This window comes from Passer domesticus, chromosome 1 (genome assembly GCF_036417665.1).
Source record: "Passer domesticus isolate bPasDom1 chromosome 1, bPasDom1.hap1, whole genome shotgun sequence".
In the NCBI taxonomy this organism is placed as follows: Eukaryota; Metazoa; Chordata; class Aves; order Passeriformes; family Passeridae; genus Passer; species Passer domesticus.
In genome coordinates this window covers 4552464-4570270 of record NC_087474.1, presented here as the reverse complement: position 1 = coordinate 4570270, position 17807 = coordinate 4552464, and the positions used below count along the sequence as shown (strand labels likewise).

At 39.3% G+C, this 17807-nt stretch overlaps 1 protein-coding gene across 1 annotated transcript in view; it reads right to left on the bottom strand.

The window, feature by feature from the left end:
* Positions 1 to 17807, bottom strand: part of LOC135304181 (sodium channel protein type 5 subunit alpha-like) — a 41665-nt gene that overhangs the window by 9335 nt on the left and 14523 nt on the right. The window contains exons 7-20 of the mRNA XM_064426421.1: positions 17545 to 17748; positions 14936 to 14993; positions 14111 to 14252; positions 12849 to 13046; positions 11333 to 11512; positions 10322 to 10711; positions 9482 to 9611; positions 7477 to 7715; positions 6933 to 7133; positions 5824 to 6177; positions 3671 to 4108; positions 2659 to 2805; positions 1387 to 1507; positions 136 to 290 (exon numbers count right to left, since the gene is read on the bottom strand). Coding sequence (XP_064282491.1) covers positions 136 to 290; positions 1387 to 1507; positions 2659 to 2805; positions 3671 to 4108; positions 5824 to 6177; positions 6933 to 7133; positions 7477 to 7715; positions 9482 to 9611; positions 10322 to 10711; positions 11333 to 11512; positions 12849 to 13046; positions 14111 to 14252; positions 14936 to 14993; positions 17545 to 17748 — 2957 coding nt within the window. The remainder of the gene's footprint in view (positions 1 to 135; positions 291 to 1386; positions 1508 to 2658; positions 2806 to 3670; positions 4109 to 5823; positions 6178 to 6932; positions 7134 to 7476; positions 7716 to 9481; positions 9612 to 10321; positions 10712 to 11332; positions 11513 to 12848; positions 13047 to 14110; positions 14253 to 14935; positions 14994 to 17544; positions 17749 to 17807) is intronic.

Here is a 17807-nt window from a genome sequence, read left to right as displayed (position 1 = left end):
AACTGCTATTTGAAAACTCTTCCCTCTTTATGAGTTGAAAGATATTCAGTTTGTTTGTTGGTAAAAACAACTTCTCTGGGTGCAAATTAAAGCAAAAAATTCCTTCATGAACACATGAAACTGTGCTACACCAACCAGGGCTCCACTGCTCAGAAGAATCATGAACACGATAAAGGATTCAAACCAAGAATGTTCCACAATCTGGTAGCAGGTTTTCCTCAGATCCCACCAGGTTTCTCCTCCAAACTTTGCAGCACCACACAGGCAACACTGGAAGTACCGAGCACAGCCTGAAAGTGAGAGACAGCAATGAGTGCAGGGAAGGAAGGCAGGAGAATGTGAAGGCATGGCCAGGAAATTTCTGGGGATAGGAAAAAGTCAATGGTGACAGTTATTGCATCCTTATTGTTGGTTTTCCCTGTTTTACCGAGACAAAAAAAAAATTGGGATACCTCTAGTTTAATTTGCCTTGCAGCTCCTGTTTATATACACAGTAGGTAGAGCCCCTTTGGACAACTTTCCATTATTTCAAGACATTTCTGAGACAGTGGATAGGCTCTCACTGGCCTGCTGTTGGGTCACACAAAACTTCAAGGCCATGGGAAAAAGTTTTGATGACACAAAAGTCCTTCTCAATTTCTGCACACTCTTTGGAAATGCTGTATGAGCTGAGGTGCTCATGAGATGAGATGCTGTAACCCCAGCATAGAAAGCCACCAAATTTGTCAGGATTGATACAAAAGCCAGTGTTGTTACATATTAGGGTAGGAAGAAATTCTATAAGCACTGAACACACCCTAGAAAACTTGCAAAGCTAGATATTGTTGGACAATTTGAAAAGAGTCCTCAGATTATTGGATGATATTTAAGGTCCTTTCCAACCCAAGTCATTCTATGATTCCCTCTAATCACCACCCTACAGAAATTCAATTCATCTTAGCAGCTTCTTTTGCTTATTTCACTCCTTTGTTTTAGATTGCTTATGAAATGTTATTCAAGGAATACTTTTACTGCTGCAAAGTATTAATAAATCTGATATGCCAGGTGACCATTGGCACGTGAGAGGTGATCCCACACCCTTCTCTTATGTCAAACCCCCAGAGTGGCTTGGTTGTGTCAAACTGAGTGAAATTCATCTCAATACAATACTATTTTTCAGAATGGGGTCTATGCCACTGCCCATATCTCACTTGGAAGCAACTGGCTTTTAGAGGAAAGGGTTTCATTTTTCAGGTGTCTCAGTCTCTGTGTTGACTAGATAGGGACAACTATTTAGCTTTTTTTCAGATAACTAAAATTAATTGAAAATAATCTGACCCTATTGGCTCAGCATCACTAGAGAAACAAGATGAGTTTTCACTGATCTCATTTCCATTAGAGTCTTACCTTCTGGAAAACACTGTTCTGGAGTCTTGAAGTCTTCAGAAAATTCTGGAATCTGTTTTAAAAGATCTTCAGGATTCATCAGATCCACTGTACTGACTTCAGAAGAGCTGACACCATCCATCTAGCAAGCACAGTAATATCAGTTATTGATTCTTTCTAACTTGGGTCCAAATGAATAAATTAATCCATGAAAAAATAAAACTCAAAATTAAAGCTTTGGTACGCACTAATACTACAAGTATTGTTGGTAATGGAATAAAACTTTTAATTTTAAAATATATAAGCTTAGAAGTACCAATGGGTGCATTCAAATAGAGGCCAAAGCTCTATAATTACAATATCTATCTACATGAACCAGATGTAACTGCCTAATCAGCTGGGAAACTGAAGAGCTTTTAAATTGCATATTAGTGAATGTAGCTCTCAGAGCAGGAGACATTACTTGGGTTAAAACCATGAAACATCCTACTTCAAAGAAATCAAGGGATTTATGGAAAGATGCATTTGCACAGGAGACCCAGATAAATAAATCCATTATCATGCCAGGAACTGAGCACCCATGACAGTATTTAGGAAGTAGAAATTGGAATCATACCCTGTATTCTTCAGTTACAAAGCTTTTTGCCCCCGCCCATTAAACCAAAGACAATGTTATGAGTCAGCTGTTTGTTAGCAATTACTTACTCTATGCTTTTGTTCTTTCATGGTTCCATAATGCTGCTTTTTACTTCTTTGAATGTATTCTACATTCAACATTATTTTAAAATCACTGTAAACTGGTAACAACAATCTTTAATGACATAGAAACTAATTTCAAGCATTATGTTTCTTGAATCCAAGATACTTAGGACACAAGCAGACTTGATGGAATTTCCCACATGGAAGCTTATCTCTCCTAATTATTCTTTTTTTTTTTTTTAATTTTCCTTTTTCATGGAGTCAGAATTTAATACATGGAACATATCAGAGAGTATTTTATAAATTATTCATTATTACTACCAAAGTTACATAATAGTTTTTTCCCATTTCTACATGTTCTCTTTCCTATACTATATATTTTTTTTTCTTTAAAATAAATACCTAAAAAACCTTTGATTTTGCTCAAAGAATTCCAGCTCCAGTATTGGCTCTTGTTCTGTCAGACCAGGTACTGCAAGTTCAGAGCTGCTTCTGGCACTAAACTTCTCTCTGGTAAATCCCTGAACAGAAATGTGCCTGTTTTTGACCAGTATTGGAAAATTAACATCATTAAAAAAAAAAAAAAAATGTTACCTCTTTTTCTTCTGGTGACGAGAGTTCACTCTTCCTGTCCTTTCCAAGAAAAAGCACACTGAATTCTTCAGAGGAAAATCCCGATCCTTTACTCGAGCTGCCTGAATTTTTTCCTCTGTCTCCCCTTTGTCTCAGGTGATTTTCATCCTGAAATTAATCTTTGGATTAGAGGGGCTTTCTCTTGATTTTAAGGGAATGCACAAGTCAGAGGTGAAAAACCAACAAGCTATAAATTTCATTTAAAGTGGCAATCTTCAGACAAGAGTTGTAAGGATCATTCTGAGTCTCTGATTTTACCTACAGATATAATTTTTCCCCAACAGAGCAAATGAATGCATTTTAGTCATCCATTCAAAACTTAAATGAGAATTCTTACATAGGAATTAAGAGGGAAATTTAATGTGGGAAATTGTAATACCAGAATGACAATTGTTATTGAAACAGAACTGAAAAATTCATAGAGCACAAAGAAATAGGGTAAAGATATGATGTAGTATCAAAAATATGTCCTTAGTAGAGCCACTCCATACTTAATCCCATGTACTTATAATAATTACTACATACTACACACAGCAAGGAAAAATACAAAGTAAGGATCAGAGCTATCAATTCATATTCTGAATCCATGATATGCAGAACACAGTATTTTTGCTCTTTTGTGCAAATAATACCAAAACAGTTGACATTATGCATAAATATTTACATTTAAAAATACAAGTTCACCAAGGACTGCCACAATTACCTGTGTGTGCACCACAGCACATCAGCTAGAAATCCTGCAAAAATCTTCTTTTAAAACTATGAAAGAATCTTGATTTGAAAAGGCTCCAAGGATTTACCCTTGCTGTAAATATTTTTACTTTTGGCTCTAGTTCAAAACTTTGTAATGCTGGAAGTGGATCAACATCTCCCACATTGTTCTGGTAGAAACACTTCTCCCACCCATCCCTCCCCCTCCCCTCATCTTTCTCCACAATTCTACTGCTCCAACACAAATGAAGAAATCCATTACCTGCTTGCTGCATTCTGTGTCAGTAAATGTGCTCAGTTTATCATCATCCTCAAAGCCCTCACTTGTATTCTCTGCCTCAGCAATAGGGACACAGACAAACACATTGGGACTTCTAACAAAATCTTCAAGACCTGGGCACTTGTCCCCGTTTCTCTCAATCCATTCATTATTGTAATTCTCTTTACGAGTTTTTGGCTCTTCACTCTTGAACCCAAGTGAGTTCTGTGCAGTCAGTTTGATTTTCTTCTTGTGCACTTTCTTTATCTGCCTGAGCTTCCTACAGCAGGCGTCCCACGTCACGCTCCTGACAAAGCGGAATCCCTTGCGGATCCGAGCGAAGGCAATCCGGAGATTGTTCATCTCTCCATCATCCTCTGTTGTCTGGAGACTGTCAGCACTGAAAGAACTCAGCAGCAGTGCAATGAAAAGGTTGAGAACCTGAAAGCAATTGAAATAATAATGTTAAAAAAATTAAAGTCCGGAGACTAGCATTGGAAATTCTGAATTCTAGCTTTGAAGAATACAAATGCTACCAAAGTTCTGTCTCTCCTGAGCAAACCAAAACAAGGTGATAAGGAAATGACAGCGACTGATCACATTGTGGTTGGTGAAACCAACTTCTCTACCAGAAATTTCAATGTTCCCATTCCTCTCTTCTCAAAAAAAAATGTAATTTAATCTACAAGAGAAAACAGAACTGTGTGCCCAATGCATTATTTGTTGAAGCAACTTTTCAAAGGTTAAAGCAGTAACATTGACTCATGTCCTGTCAGTTTTGTAATTGTCTCATCATTCTTCAAATTAGAATTAAATCAGGCCTCTGTGGAGCTACTTCCAAAATTCTGTGAGATCAGATTCAGGCCCAGAAATTTCCTCAAATCTGCCACATGATCACAAAAATCAAAACCAAGAGAACCTCAAATTTTTCATTTTTAAATACCTTCAAATAAAGGAGTTTTTAAATCTCCTTTTTTTTTTTCCTTTGTTGTTGCTTGCTTTTAAGGCAATGTGAGAATTCAATTTTTTCACTAGTATTTGGGTTACTAATGGGATCTGTGTATCTTAATTTTTGTCATGGCAGAACTGGGCAGATAACACCCCCAAGCCATCCAAGGACCACAGACAGTGGAGAATATCAGCTCTCCAGAGATCAATTCATCCCATCTGTCTTAGTTATTGATTTCAGGCTGGAATAAATCTCAGTCCCAGATACCTCTCTCTGCTTCCTTGGACCATAAGAAAGCCTGGACAAAAAGTGGGGGCTAAACACTTCATTGCTTGACAGTTAACATTAAATTGCAATATGAATCTCCCTCACAGCATTTCATCACTGTCATCAATCCTTGCAGTGTGGAACAGACAGGACATTAAATACATTTTAGGATTCAGCCACAGAGCAGAGATTTCCCACAAAGGTCTGCCTAGAGTTTAATATGTTCAGAATTTTTTTACAATTAAGAGGAGCTTGGCATATGAATGAAGGACATGAGGAACAAAGTTCTAAAAGAAGATATTTATGATTTGGGCATCAAGAAAGGACAGCACAGGACCAAGGAAGGCAGGCTGTCCCTTGTGTCCCAGCATAGTGTGTTGAGGCTCTGTAGGTTATGCCATTGCAAGATCTAGCTCTTGGATATAAATGTACTTTGAGATGCCTAAAAATAATCCTGATTTTTGTGGTAGCACTGTGGATTCTGCCATTTGCTAACAAAGAATTCAGTACATGCATGAGGTCTTAATAAAACAAATAAAATTGATTTAGAGAGGGACTTAAGCACTTATTAATTAATTCAGGCAGGTAAGCCATAAGCCTCACTGATTATTTACATCCAAATCCCAAGACGTGGAGGAACTTAGCTGTGTATTTACTGCAAAGCTAATACACCACTTAGCTGTGGTGTATTTACTGCAAAGGTGTTTCTTGTCACATTGTCACATGGAAAGGTCAAGTGGTGCTGTGAGCGAAGCTCACAAAATGGGGAAATGCAGACAATGGCTCAAAGGTGAAAGGAAAAAGAGGATGTCACAGACTGTAACATACACAGGTAACTTTCCCACCTGTTTTTAGGGGAGCTACCTTTTGTTGTCAGAACAGCCATTAACTGGAGTCCACCACAGACAGGGTGAAGAGAAGAGCACATTGTGCAACTTACCACTAGATTTCCTATCACCATGACCAGCAGAAAGACAACAAGGCACAGTGATGGTTCAGCAACCACCATGCAGTCCCACATGGTCTCAATCCATTCTCCACACAGAATTCGGAAAATGACGAGGAAGGAATGGAAAAAGTCCTTCATGTGCCAGCGTGGCGTGCAGTCTTTGCTTATTTTAGTGCAGTTGAGCACATAACTTCTCCCAAAAAGTTGCACCCCTACTATAGCAAAAATGAAAATGATGATTGCCAGGACGAGGGTCAGATTACTCAGTGCTCCCAGGGAGTTACAAATTATTTTAATTAGAGTGTTTAAAGTTGGCCAGGACTTTGCCAGTTTGAAGACCCTCAGCTGCGTAGCAACATAAAACATAGTGTTAGACATTGGTAGAGATAACTCATCTTTGCACCATGCAGATCCTACAACAACCAAATTACTGATATTCTGAATTATTCCATCATTGCAACATTTGTGGCACATTAATACTTTTTAAAATATTTATAGATTTTTTTTTGTCTTGGCTGGCAACACTGCACACATAAACGAATCACCTCACAGAGGACCAAACTAACTTGAGACCCTGATAAATGCAGGCAGGTGTCCATGCAATTCTCTTGATGTAGATTATGGTGCCTACATGTTTTAATGTAAAACAAAGGACCAAAAGCTCAGGGACTGCTGCCATAGCACTATGAAAAGAGTCTATATTTTGAAAAAGCAATTTAAATCAGTCCCTGGTATATGAAGTGGATACCTTAGTATAATTTCACATCTCTCTTTAAATACTGTTTATTTCTGTTGTACTCCAACACTTTTTTTCCCAATCTCCTGTACGAGTTTTTAATTATTTGCATCAGTTTTATAACATCTCCATTCTGGAATATTTTTTCCTTTGAATATTTCTCAGTGAATTCAAAAGAAATACACTTCTTAAACTCTGACTCTAGCATCACTAGGAGTTTGAGTGTGTTTCTTAAAGCCAAGACGAGGCAGTAAAAATAATTGGGCTAAAAAAAAAATCATTTCTTGCCTCCTAACTGCAGAAGTATTCTCTATGAAATTCACAAGATAAAGTTTCATACAACTGAGCATGCGTGAAGCATTACCAGTCTGAAGGATCGTAAAACTGACAGGGTTCCTCCTTTTCTCCTTTCTTTCTTGCTTTTGTGTTTGGGGAAACTCAGTTCAATTAAACTCAGTGTGACAATGACACTGTCAAAAATATTCCAGGGCTGCTGAAAATAGTAATAGGGATCTAGAGCGATGATTTTTAAGATCATTTCTGCAGTGAAGATTCCTGTAAAAACCTGTGACAAGGAAACAGTAGCATCAGCCTGAAAGTAGCCAAGAATTTATCTTATCTCTAGGTCACCTTCCCTCAAATACCATTCATAGACAGGTTCATAAAACCCATGTTTATAAAGTCCTGGTGCACTTTTAATTTAAATGGAAGGATTATTTTCTTCCTTTTCAGAAGCATAACAAAGTGTATTAAAAAAATCTGGGAATTGTTTGTATTAGAAACAAAGTTTATAAATGCAGGGTTAGCCATTTTTAATTTTTACTGTTACTTTTTATGTTTCAAATGAAAACACACACCAGCCAATTAATTAATCCTATAAAAAGCCACATAGCTGAGAATTTGCTTACCAAGTTTCCTATTTTAAGCATGAATTTAAAAGTAGGTGACATATTGTTATGCTCCAGTGCCATGAACAGAGTGTTCATCACAATGCAAACTGTGATGGTGAGATCAAAAAAAGGATCCTTTATGAAAGCAGCCACTTTCTCCTTGATTCTCAACCAAAGTGGGCAACAGTCCCAAATCAGATACTTTAAAGCAAAGTTCTTCAGGCGTGGTGGGCATTTCTGCTGAGCTTCTTCATGTTCTAAATGAAAAAGAAAATCCTTCTGTTATTACTTATCACTGAACAAGATGGTGAAATAACAACTTCAAGCATTCAAAAGACCAGCAAAGGAAATCTCTCATCTCTCATAGAGCCTCCCTGCACTTTTTACCATTCATGTGGTTCTAACATCAGCTGATAAACGTGAAAATAAAAACTCAGAGAAAATGCCAAATTCTTTTGTGAGCACTTCCTTCAGAAGCCTTCGGAAAGGGTTTTATTTGTCTTAGATTGGTACTACAACCATCTGGCAACGCAGATATTTGTGATGCAGGGGCCTCACCAAGAGCTTCTCATGCTCCTGCAGGACAACAGAGCAGCTACAGCACTTCCCACCTTGTCCTCACATGGGTGTCTGGGACAACAGCTGTGTCACAACCAACAACTTTTGGTCTCCCTTGACCCTCAAGGCAGTTTAAAGAATCAATGGTAGATATGAGAATTCTGACTCTGGCAAATCCAAATTTCCTGAAGTTTGGCCTTTGGCCTTTTCTGTGGGAAAGGTCACACCCACCACTTCCCAGCTGATGAAAGTTCAACATATCTCCATTTTCCTCAAGTAGAACTTGGGACAGAAGCTGTTTTGTCTTTGTCATTCTCATCTTTTTAATCAAATCTAAATCTCATAGCTTTTCTTTCTTCACCATTAATAATTAATTAGCCCTTCAAAATACTTTTGACCCAGCTTAATTCCTGTGCAAATTCATTGACTACCTGGAACTAGCTTTAAATACGAGCGTAGTAGGAATTACTCATCTGGTTTTCAGGGACCTGGAAGCTTTTCAGAAATAGATGAGCTGGGTCTGACTCATATCCTTTTCTTAATTGGACCTGCCCTTATTTCTTCCCTCTGTTTAATTTTCATTTCTACTCCCCAAGGCTCAATACCTACATCTGCACCCCACACCACTTAGTCCAGAGTGATCACTTTGACTCAATCCTCACTCCAGGCCTAGCTCTTGTCTTCCACTAGAGCTACAAGTGCTGTTCCCCCTCAGTTCACAGCTGAAACTGTGCAACAAAACCCAGATCTTTGATGAATTACACTGCAAGGCAAAGCTCAACTGGATGTGTTGCAACTGTGATTCTCCTAGGAAAAAAATATTTTAAAAAAATTAAGGAAGGGGACCTTCCTGTCACAGATACCTCCCTGTTCAATCCCACACTTGTGTCCAAGAACTGGTGGTAGAGCTCCTCAAAAGAGCCAAAAGAAAACAAAAGTTACTCATCCTGAGTAACTTGGACTGAAATTTTTCAGCAAGATCTGCAACAAAACTACCAGTCATCAAAATAATTGTCACTGATTAACTCCCACCAAAAATTTCCTTGGGAAGGTAAATTAAAGGTATTCAATACAAGAACTGCCACAACTAATTTTAGTTGCATAATCTTATTAATTGTTGAATTCTGCATGCCTGTGAATCCTCTGAATTCTGCCACTGACACATCAGAAATCAGAAAAAAAGTGTCCCAGTCCTGCAGGTCAGACGATCAGAAATATCTTCCACCCATTCTCACCCCAACCCTCTTCACTCTCTGTCCTACAAAATGAGCTTTTACAATAGGTAAAGAACATGTTCCAAACACAGAGACTGTGTAACACCTTTTTTTCTAAAAGAAGTCCAAATTAACAATGAAATTCCTAACTACACACCTACAAATCTCTGCTAACCTTTAAGAAATATGTTTTTTTCTTTCACGGCAGACTTACTTTAGGGTTGAAATAAACTTAATGAGGAACCACTTACCCTCCAAGACACTGGTAATTATGCTGACTACACTTGCTGCCCTTTGTCTCTGAAGAGCCTCATTAAAGTACTCCACTGACAGATGAGGAGGTAAATGCATCATGCTGCTCTCATCATGCACAGCTGGCTGCTCAGAGAAGTAAACACGATTAGGGAGATACCACAGGGGTGAAATGAGCCAGGATGTGATGATGGGTAACTGTGAGAGTTAATAGGAACAATGACAGGCAGCCAAATAAATGTACATTTTTACAAGATGTAATAGATGGTGAGATTGAAGGCCCTGCTCTCTTATGGGGCTGCAGTGAATGGATCCTGCAAGCATGTGACATGGGGCAAGCACAGCCTTGGAAATGAATGTATGAGGGGAAATAGGCCTAAGAATCATTCAAAAAACTAATGGAATAGGAGAGCAGTGAAGGATAAATAAAGGAAATTTGGGAACTTACAGGCAAAGCTGCTGCATGATGCTAAAGGGGCTATGAACAAAAAAAAAATATTTAAAATCATGGGTATTATTGAAAATTACACCCCTGAGCAGCATTTGGGATGAAAAGGGTGACTTGTAATTTCAGCACTAGGAACCTTTCAAACTATGTTACTGCAATTAATGAATAGCAGAAACAAGGTTTACAACAGGAAGACCAAAGTCTAATTTTCAGGAAGCATCAGACTAATTAAAAACCAGTTTCTACAGACAATTGAAAAATTCCCACGTCAGCATGTTTGAGTTCACATCACTGTTTAAAAACCCTTAAAACAACAAAAAAACCCAACCCTGCCGCTGATCGACAAAGCACCGTATAAAGCATATATTTAAAATATTATATTTTTCCTCACCAGATTCCCCTTTCCCGCATCTTCCATGACTGGTGGAAGCACGGCTCCTTCAGAGGACACAGGATCTTGGCTGTGCACCCTGCTGCTCCCTCCTCCCAGCCCAAGGTGGTCGTCCAGGCTGCCCCCCTTGCCGCTTCGCGCGCAGTTTGGGGTGGCGGGGTGGGAGCTGTGGCCCCGTTGGCTTTGCAGGCTGGGCCGCCGTCCCATCTGCACCCCCGACAGGGACCGGCAGCGGGGTTTGCGTCCCCCAGCTCCCGGGGTGTCCTCGTCGCCCAGATCCGCTCTGGAGGCCACCTCCACCGCGGGCGTTTGGAAGTTGAAGACGCTCCCGTGGCTCAGCCGGCGCTTGGCCTGGCTGGAGCTGGGGCCGTACACCAGGCCCAGGAGAGACTGGAAGCCCAGGAAAAGCAAAACAGAGAGAGCAGAGTAACATCGTAGAGAAAATCTGGGGGAGCTGTAAATTATTAGAGCTTCACAACGTTTACTGTCGACCACTGCAAGTCCAAAACTCCTAATTGATTTAGATTTTCTGGGAAGGATTATGTTTAGATTCTCAACGGCAGATGATAAAACTTTATGAGCTGTACCAGCTATTTTTGAGATTGCTGGTACAGCTCATAAAGTATGTATTTATGTAAGTATTTTTGAGATAATACTTATATTTTGTACTTACATTTTAAGTATGAAATTTTATACTTACATTTTAAATATTTTTTTCACAGAGAATGACGGCATAAAAGCTAAGTTCTGGTAGTCTTTCACTTCTTTTTATTTCTTTTTGTTATAGAAAATTTATTCAACTATCTTAACTTTGCTTTCATCCTTCATTTATAACACTTCGTTTTCAAATTAATTTTTTCATCTAATTCTTCTTTATCTCAACATTTGTTTATTTTAAAGACTTAAGAGTGATCTGTGTTTGTAATGGGATTTTGTTTATGCTTTCAAGCCATTAATTTTAAATCAAAATTAGAAAAGATGTAAGGATCTCAGATTCAGATAATAGATTACCAACTTTCGTTGACTGTCTGGGAGCTGTGACTTGGGAAGTTCTTCTTCTTCATTTTCTTCTCTCCCCAATGACTTATTTCTCTTTTTCCTATTGCTCCTTTCTTTGATTTCTTTGGGTGACAGAGAAGAGGCTTCAAAGGAGCTAAGTGACAGGATATCAATCCCTTTAATACCCAGTGACTGAAATTAAAAAAAAAAAAACAAACATGGATAATAATTTTGCTGGGTGCTTTGAGTAAAAGCAGAAAGAAAACTCTTCTATGCTCTATATTATTATTTCCTGATAACAATTTGTCTTTCACAAAACTCGTTAAAAATCTTCAAATACGTGATAATGCTAAAAGAAAGAGGAGAGAATTTCCCCAACATATGGAGCACTGAACAATTTGCTATTTGTAGTGTGTTATATGATTACAAGTATTGGGCCTGCCAGAGGCAAAATAATCACATTATAGCTCCTACTCCTCCATATGGCAAATTTGCTTACAATAAAAATGCTCAGTTTGAAAATAATGCAGTGGACTATTTCCTTGCCCCAAAAGAAATGTTCAAACTGTAATAAAAGGCTTTCTTTTCACTGGGGATCCTTGGGACTCTATTCACAGTGTGGAGGATTTTCCTTCCAATGCTGAATTTAGGGTGATATTTTTAAAACAGAGGAGTATCTTGTTCCAGAAGCTTCTATGCCATTTAAGTTACCAAGAGACTTTTCATTCAACTACAATAGCTTTTGGCTCAGATGTTAATGCAGCAGAATTACTGTATGTTTCTTTGATCAGCAGCCCAAATGACAAAATAGAATAAAAATTAATTTTAAAAAAAGCTAAATTTTCTTTTGGAAGCTGCTGGTTGAAGAAATTTTATGTTTTCCAGATTTAAAAATACTGCTTTTCTTAAAGTAACATCAATCTCTAATGCTTTTTATCCAGAATAAGAGTCATTGTTTCACAGGAAATATTGTTCACAGCTGAACAAGGAGTTGTTCTGCTGCTCCAGGAATCACTAATTTCAATAAGTTATCACTTGGTCCTGTTTCCATGAGTGGTTTTTATATACAGCCGTACACAGGGAGCAATGCTTTTTCTTGTCTGGATGGGGCTCTGAGCAACCTGGTCTAGTGGAAGGTGTCACTGCCCATGGCAGGGGCTTGGAGTGAGATGAACTTTAAGGTCCCTTCCACAGAATTCACAAAATTCCCAGAATGACCAGGTTGGAAGAGACCTTCAAGGTCATTGAGTCCAACCCAGCCCCAACAGCTCAACTCAACCCTGGCACCCAGTGCCACATCCAGGCTTTGTTAAACACACCCAGGGATGGGGACTGCACCACCTCCCTGGGCAGCCATTCCAGAACTTTATCACCCTTTCTGGGAAAAACTTTTTCCTAATATCCAACCTATATTTCCCTCGGTGCAGCTTGAGACTGTGTCCTCCAAACCTAAACCTGCCCTTCCATCCTAAACCTGACCAAAAACAGAACAATGAGACAAACACTTGCAAGTGAATAATTTACATACCTCTTGTTCCTTCTGCAGTAATTCCATAGCTTCCCGAAATTTCCTTTCCTTTGCCTCGGTTTCAGCAATGGTGGCCTTGTTCTGGTCCTCGTATGCCATTGTTACTACAGCCAGAATCAAGTTGACTAGATAAAATGAGCCCAGAAAGATGACCATCATGAAGAAGACTACATACACCTTCCCAGAAGCTCTGAGGGTCTGCAAGCAACACACCCCAGAGATAAACATTACCACAAAAAGCACCAGGTAGGCTTTCAATGTGTCTCTGAAATTCCTCAAAAGCACTGAGTTTCCTACACCCAATGCTTCAGGAAGCTTAAATGGAATTATAAATTTCTTTGCTATTCTTCCCAGTTTTCCTCCCTCCTCCGATACCCTCAAATTGTAAATCCTATGAAGACAGTGGAGGAGGCATTTTTACATTTTTGAAGGACAATACAGAACCCTTTTAGGACTTTTTTCCAAGAGTAGGGTGAAAGAGCTGGGAAACACTTCAGCATCCCTTTTCCAGGAGTTACAGGCAGAAGGAAGGCACGTGAGCCTACCAGGACCATGCCCTGGAAGAGTACACCATAGGTTTTGGACATTCCGAAGTTAGAGTGAGAAGAAAGGAATGATGGGAGCAGCTATGCAGATTAGGTTATTCCATATAAGGTGCTGTTATGAATCCTACTTTCTGATTGGTTACTCTTGTGTTCGATATAAGGTATGGTTTCTGTTTCTCTTTGTTCTTTGGTTCCCTGCCCTCTAAATAAATTTGTGTTTGCCTCATTTTGTGGTCTTCTGGAGTAGCTCTCTACAGCGTACAGCTTATGTTTTTGTCGTGCATTTATTGTCAGTGCACCTTTTATTTTCCTTTATTAAACTTTTATTTTCTAGCACTCCTGTTGTACCTGTCCCTGTTTTAGTTACTGCCATGCTCCCAGCCAACCCGGTCCTGGGATTGTGCCCGCCACTGGCAACGAGGTTTTGTCCACCAACGCCCTCACAGATGAATCATTGATTGTACATCCCATAAGACAATCAAGCTGACGTTTTTACATTTTAGAAGGACAGTACAAAACCCTTCTAGGACTTTTTTCCAAGAGCAAAAGAGCTGGGAAGCACTTCAGCATTGTTTTTTCCAGGAGTCACGGGCAGAAGGGAAGATGTGGGCTCAATGACTTGCAGCTATTGCTTTTATTTGATGTTTCTTGTTCTCTCTACACATTTTCTGCTTCAACTAATGAAGATGAGTTCTGAGCCATGCACAAAACTGGTACCTGTTGGTACAGACGCTCCCAGTAGTCCTGGGTCATCAGGCGAAATAAGGAGAGAAAAGCCCAGCCAAATGTATCAAAACTGGTGAAACCATAATCAGGATTTGGCCCAATTTTACAGCATTTATAGCCAGGAGGACAGTCCCTAGAATTAATAATAAAAAGTGGAGCTCTTATAAATGTGCAGATTTCAAGGAAAACTTCAGCTTTATGTAGGAGTTCTGATTATGTTTCAGGTCTGCAGTTCATTAGAGTGCAAAAAATTTTCTACTCCTGATAGTACTGGCTGGAAGGAGAGATGGAAAAAGCAGCACCCATAATCCAGAATGCAGAAAAAAAATATACAAAGGAACAAGACAGGCTGGAGTGGACCACCATCCCAGGACAGCCCCCTCATCACCAATCTTCATCCCCTGCCCCTCATGGAAAGCAGCCACATCTCCCTCCTTGCCCAAACCTGCCCTCCAAAATCCCTGTTTTGTTTTTTCAGTTTAATGTTCATGAGCCCTCACAGAGAGGAGTGTCTGTCCTGTGCTATACCCCAGATCTTTCACATTTTCTGTTCTCTCATACATCCACAGAGAAAAGGAAGACAACACTTCAGGGAAGTCTAAAAGACTAGATCTGAATAAGCCAGCTGCAAGTTCATACTTCATTTCCTACAAAACTTAAATTATCTGACTGTTTGCTATACTTTGTTTTCTGTGTTCCTGTTTCTGCATTCAAGGAAAGCTTGGAATTTCTGCTTTTGCCTCACATGACTGAGCAAATACAAGAGCACTGAGGCAGAGAAAACTTCCAAGGAAAGAATAATCTTAAGTCACTCACCCAGCACCAGGACCACACAGCAAAATGTCCACAGTACCATTTTTCCTAGCAAAGTCATCTATTAAAAAAAAAAGGGGGGGGGGAAATTAAACCCAGAGCACTTTCTAGCCTGAATCCTCTATCATTTAATATTAGTAGTGATGAGTAACCAGTGACCTGTAAGAGCAAGTGCACAGGTTTCCCATGCTCACATTAACTGCACCAGATTGCAGGATGCCCTGGCCTCATTTATAAACATGCATATGTGTATGCATGAATTTCAGACTGAAGGCACTCCTTTAATGATGAATTTTTACAGCTATTATCACTTTGGCTACGTCTCTGTAAAGGAAATTAAGAATTCTGTGGCTCAAAGAGAGTCACGGAACCCCAGAGTGGTTCAGGTTGGAAGGGACTGTAAAACTCATCTCAGTCCACCCCCTGCCATGGACAGGGACACCTTCCACTATCCCAGGTTGCCCCAAGCCCCATCCAGCCTGGCCTGAGACACTTCCAGGGATCCAGGGGCAGCCACAGCTTCTCTGGACACCTGAGCCAGGGCCTCCCCACTCTCTGAATAGAGAATTTCTCCCTAATATCTAATAGAAATGTTAAACCAATCCAATATTTGTTAAAATATTTTCCAATATTTTAAAATGTTGGCACAAACTGGCAGAGTTCTGGCCCATACAATTACCCCTCTGAATGTGTGCAAACATTGCTAGGAGTAGAATAGACCAGTTCTGTTTCCAATGAGCAATAAAAAAGTCCAGTTCTGAGGGGGAAGAAAGAGTATTTGGTTGTGTGAATATCCACCACTGCTGGGCCTAACCCCACCTAGCTGAGAAATGCAGATTTATCCATTAGGTTGCTGGAGCTGTGCCCTTTCTGAACTCTTCTCCTATTTCTCTTAGCATTAGTTACTCTGTTATCAGCAGAATCAAAGTAAAAGCTTTAGCTAATAGCTAATTATCTCCATTAAGGTCTGGATTTATTATCCCAGATGTAAGGGAGGTCTCACATCTCCCTGATGCTTCTCAAGCCTCTCCTGTGCTCATCAGATAAGTCAGCATGATTCAGAGGCACCAGGAACCTTTGATATCAGCTCTGCCATACCATGTAAATACCCCATAAACCAATTAATCCTATCTGAGCTACTTTCCACTGGAATTTTGCTCAGCTCCACTCCTGAAAACTGAAAAAAAAAGGTTTTTAAAAAAGATTCAGTGATTGAAGTTCAGAGAATCACAATAACATATAGTTCTCCATGTGGGAGATGGGAACTTCCCACAAAATCAGGAAGAAAGTAGTCCATAAAACTATATTAAAATAGTTTTATAGAAAACTGAGCTTACAGGGCTGCACATCCTAAATCCTATAAGAAAGTCATCTACCAAGCATTAAACCTGTCTGGGCTCTCCCGTTATTTTGGCATAGGATTTGAACAACACAAAGGTTGTGAAGCAGCACAGATTTTATATTTCTCTGTTTTCTCCGTATCATTTCCTTTGTACAGCTTCAATGTTTTGCATATACTAAATATAGATCCTTTTGGTTCTTGTTCTTCAGCACAGAAAATCGGGATTTTTAGCCCAGCTTTGTCTTATCCATGGTCTCTGCTATGGTGTTCTAGTCACTGATTTATTCCTGTTCAAGTTTGCTTTCAATTACAATTTTTACAGCATTCCGTACATGTAAATTATTTGGTTTTTATTTGTAGCCTTTTGGTAGGAACAAGGAAAAAAAAAAAGGTTTTACTCAAAAATCTTTTCTGTACTTTCTTCCCCTGGACCGTGAAGTTGTTGAAGAAATCCTGTCTGAACAAATCTCCAGCACAGAGTGTGGACAAACAGCAATTCTGGGTGACTTTTCATGTATTTCTAGAGTTCCCCTGGGAAAATTCTTCTCTCCCTGTGCAACTGCTGTGTTTCTGAACTCAGTGGGAGAGATTTTCTTCAGTGATGAAGCTTTCTTCATATTTCTGGCTCAGACATTGATTATTTTGAGTCTGTTTTTTTCACATATATTGAGTCTTCTCCTTTAACACAAGGGTTTGCTTTGCTATTCTGAACTGCATCTTACAGTTGTTCCTCTGAGAATGCTTTGATGCATTTTCAGATCTCTGCTCCATGGTTCCATCACCAGTCTGAGCCAAGGTGTAAACATGAAACATGTACTGCAGATATCTCAATATAAGACATAAAATAAGATATATTTGATGTCAAGAAGTAAGTAATTTGTCTTTTCAAAAAATTCCTCTGCTTTAAGCTGAGGAGCAGTTCTCACTGAGCAGGAAAATGAAGATGCATGGGCTCTTCAGCCTGTAGTAAAAGGTGAACTTTGGGGAATTACAACAGAGAACGAGCTAATGCATGTTTCAGTTATTGTCATATCATTCAGGGAAACAGATCTGGATGTTACTGGAAAATTTGGGAGTGCTTTTTCTTATAATGAAGGGAAGGAGGGCATTCCTGGATGCCTGTGAGCTGCTCTGGCAATCAGAAGGCCATTGTCAGGTAGTTACTCATCAAAACATAAATCAAAACATCCTAATTCACAGCAGTGGTTATACATGTGTGAATGGGTGTCTATTGCATCATCTAAAGAAGAATTATTAAGAAAAAAATTACCTGAATCATTAATAAACTTTTCATAACTTTCCCATGTTTTATTACAAAACTCTGTAGTGTTCCTGATACACTTTTGCCTGAGATTGCCCTTAAAAAGCTGGAGGCCTATGAGGGCAAAAACACTCAGGCAGAAAACAGTCAGGATCATCACATCAGCAAGCTTCTTAACAGACTGGATAAGGGCCCCTACAATGATCTTGAGCCCTAAAAAGACAATATAAAAAGGAAAAACAAGATGAAAAACTGAGATTCAAATATCACAC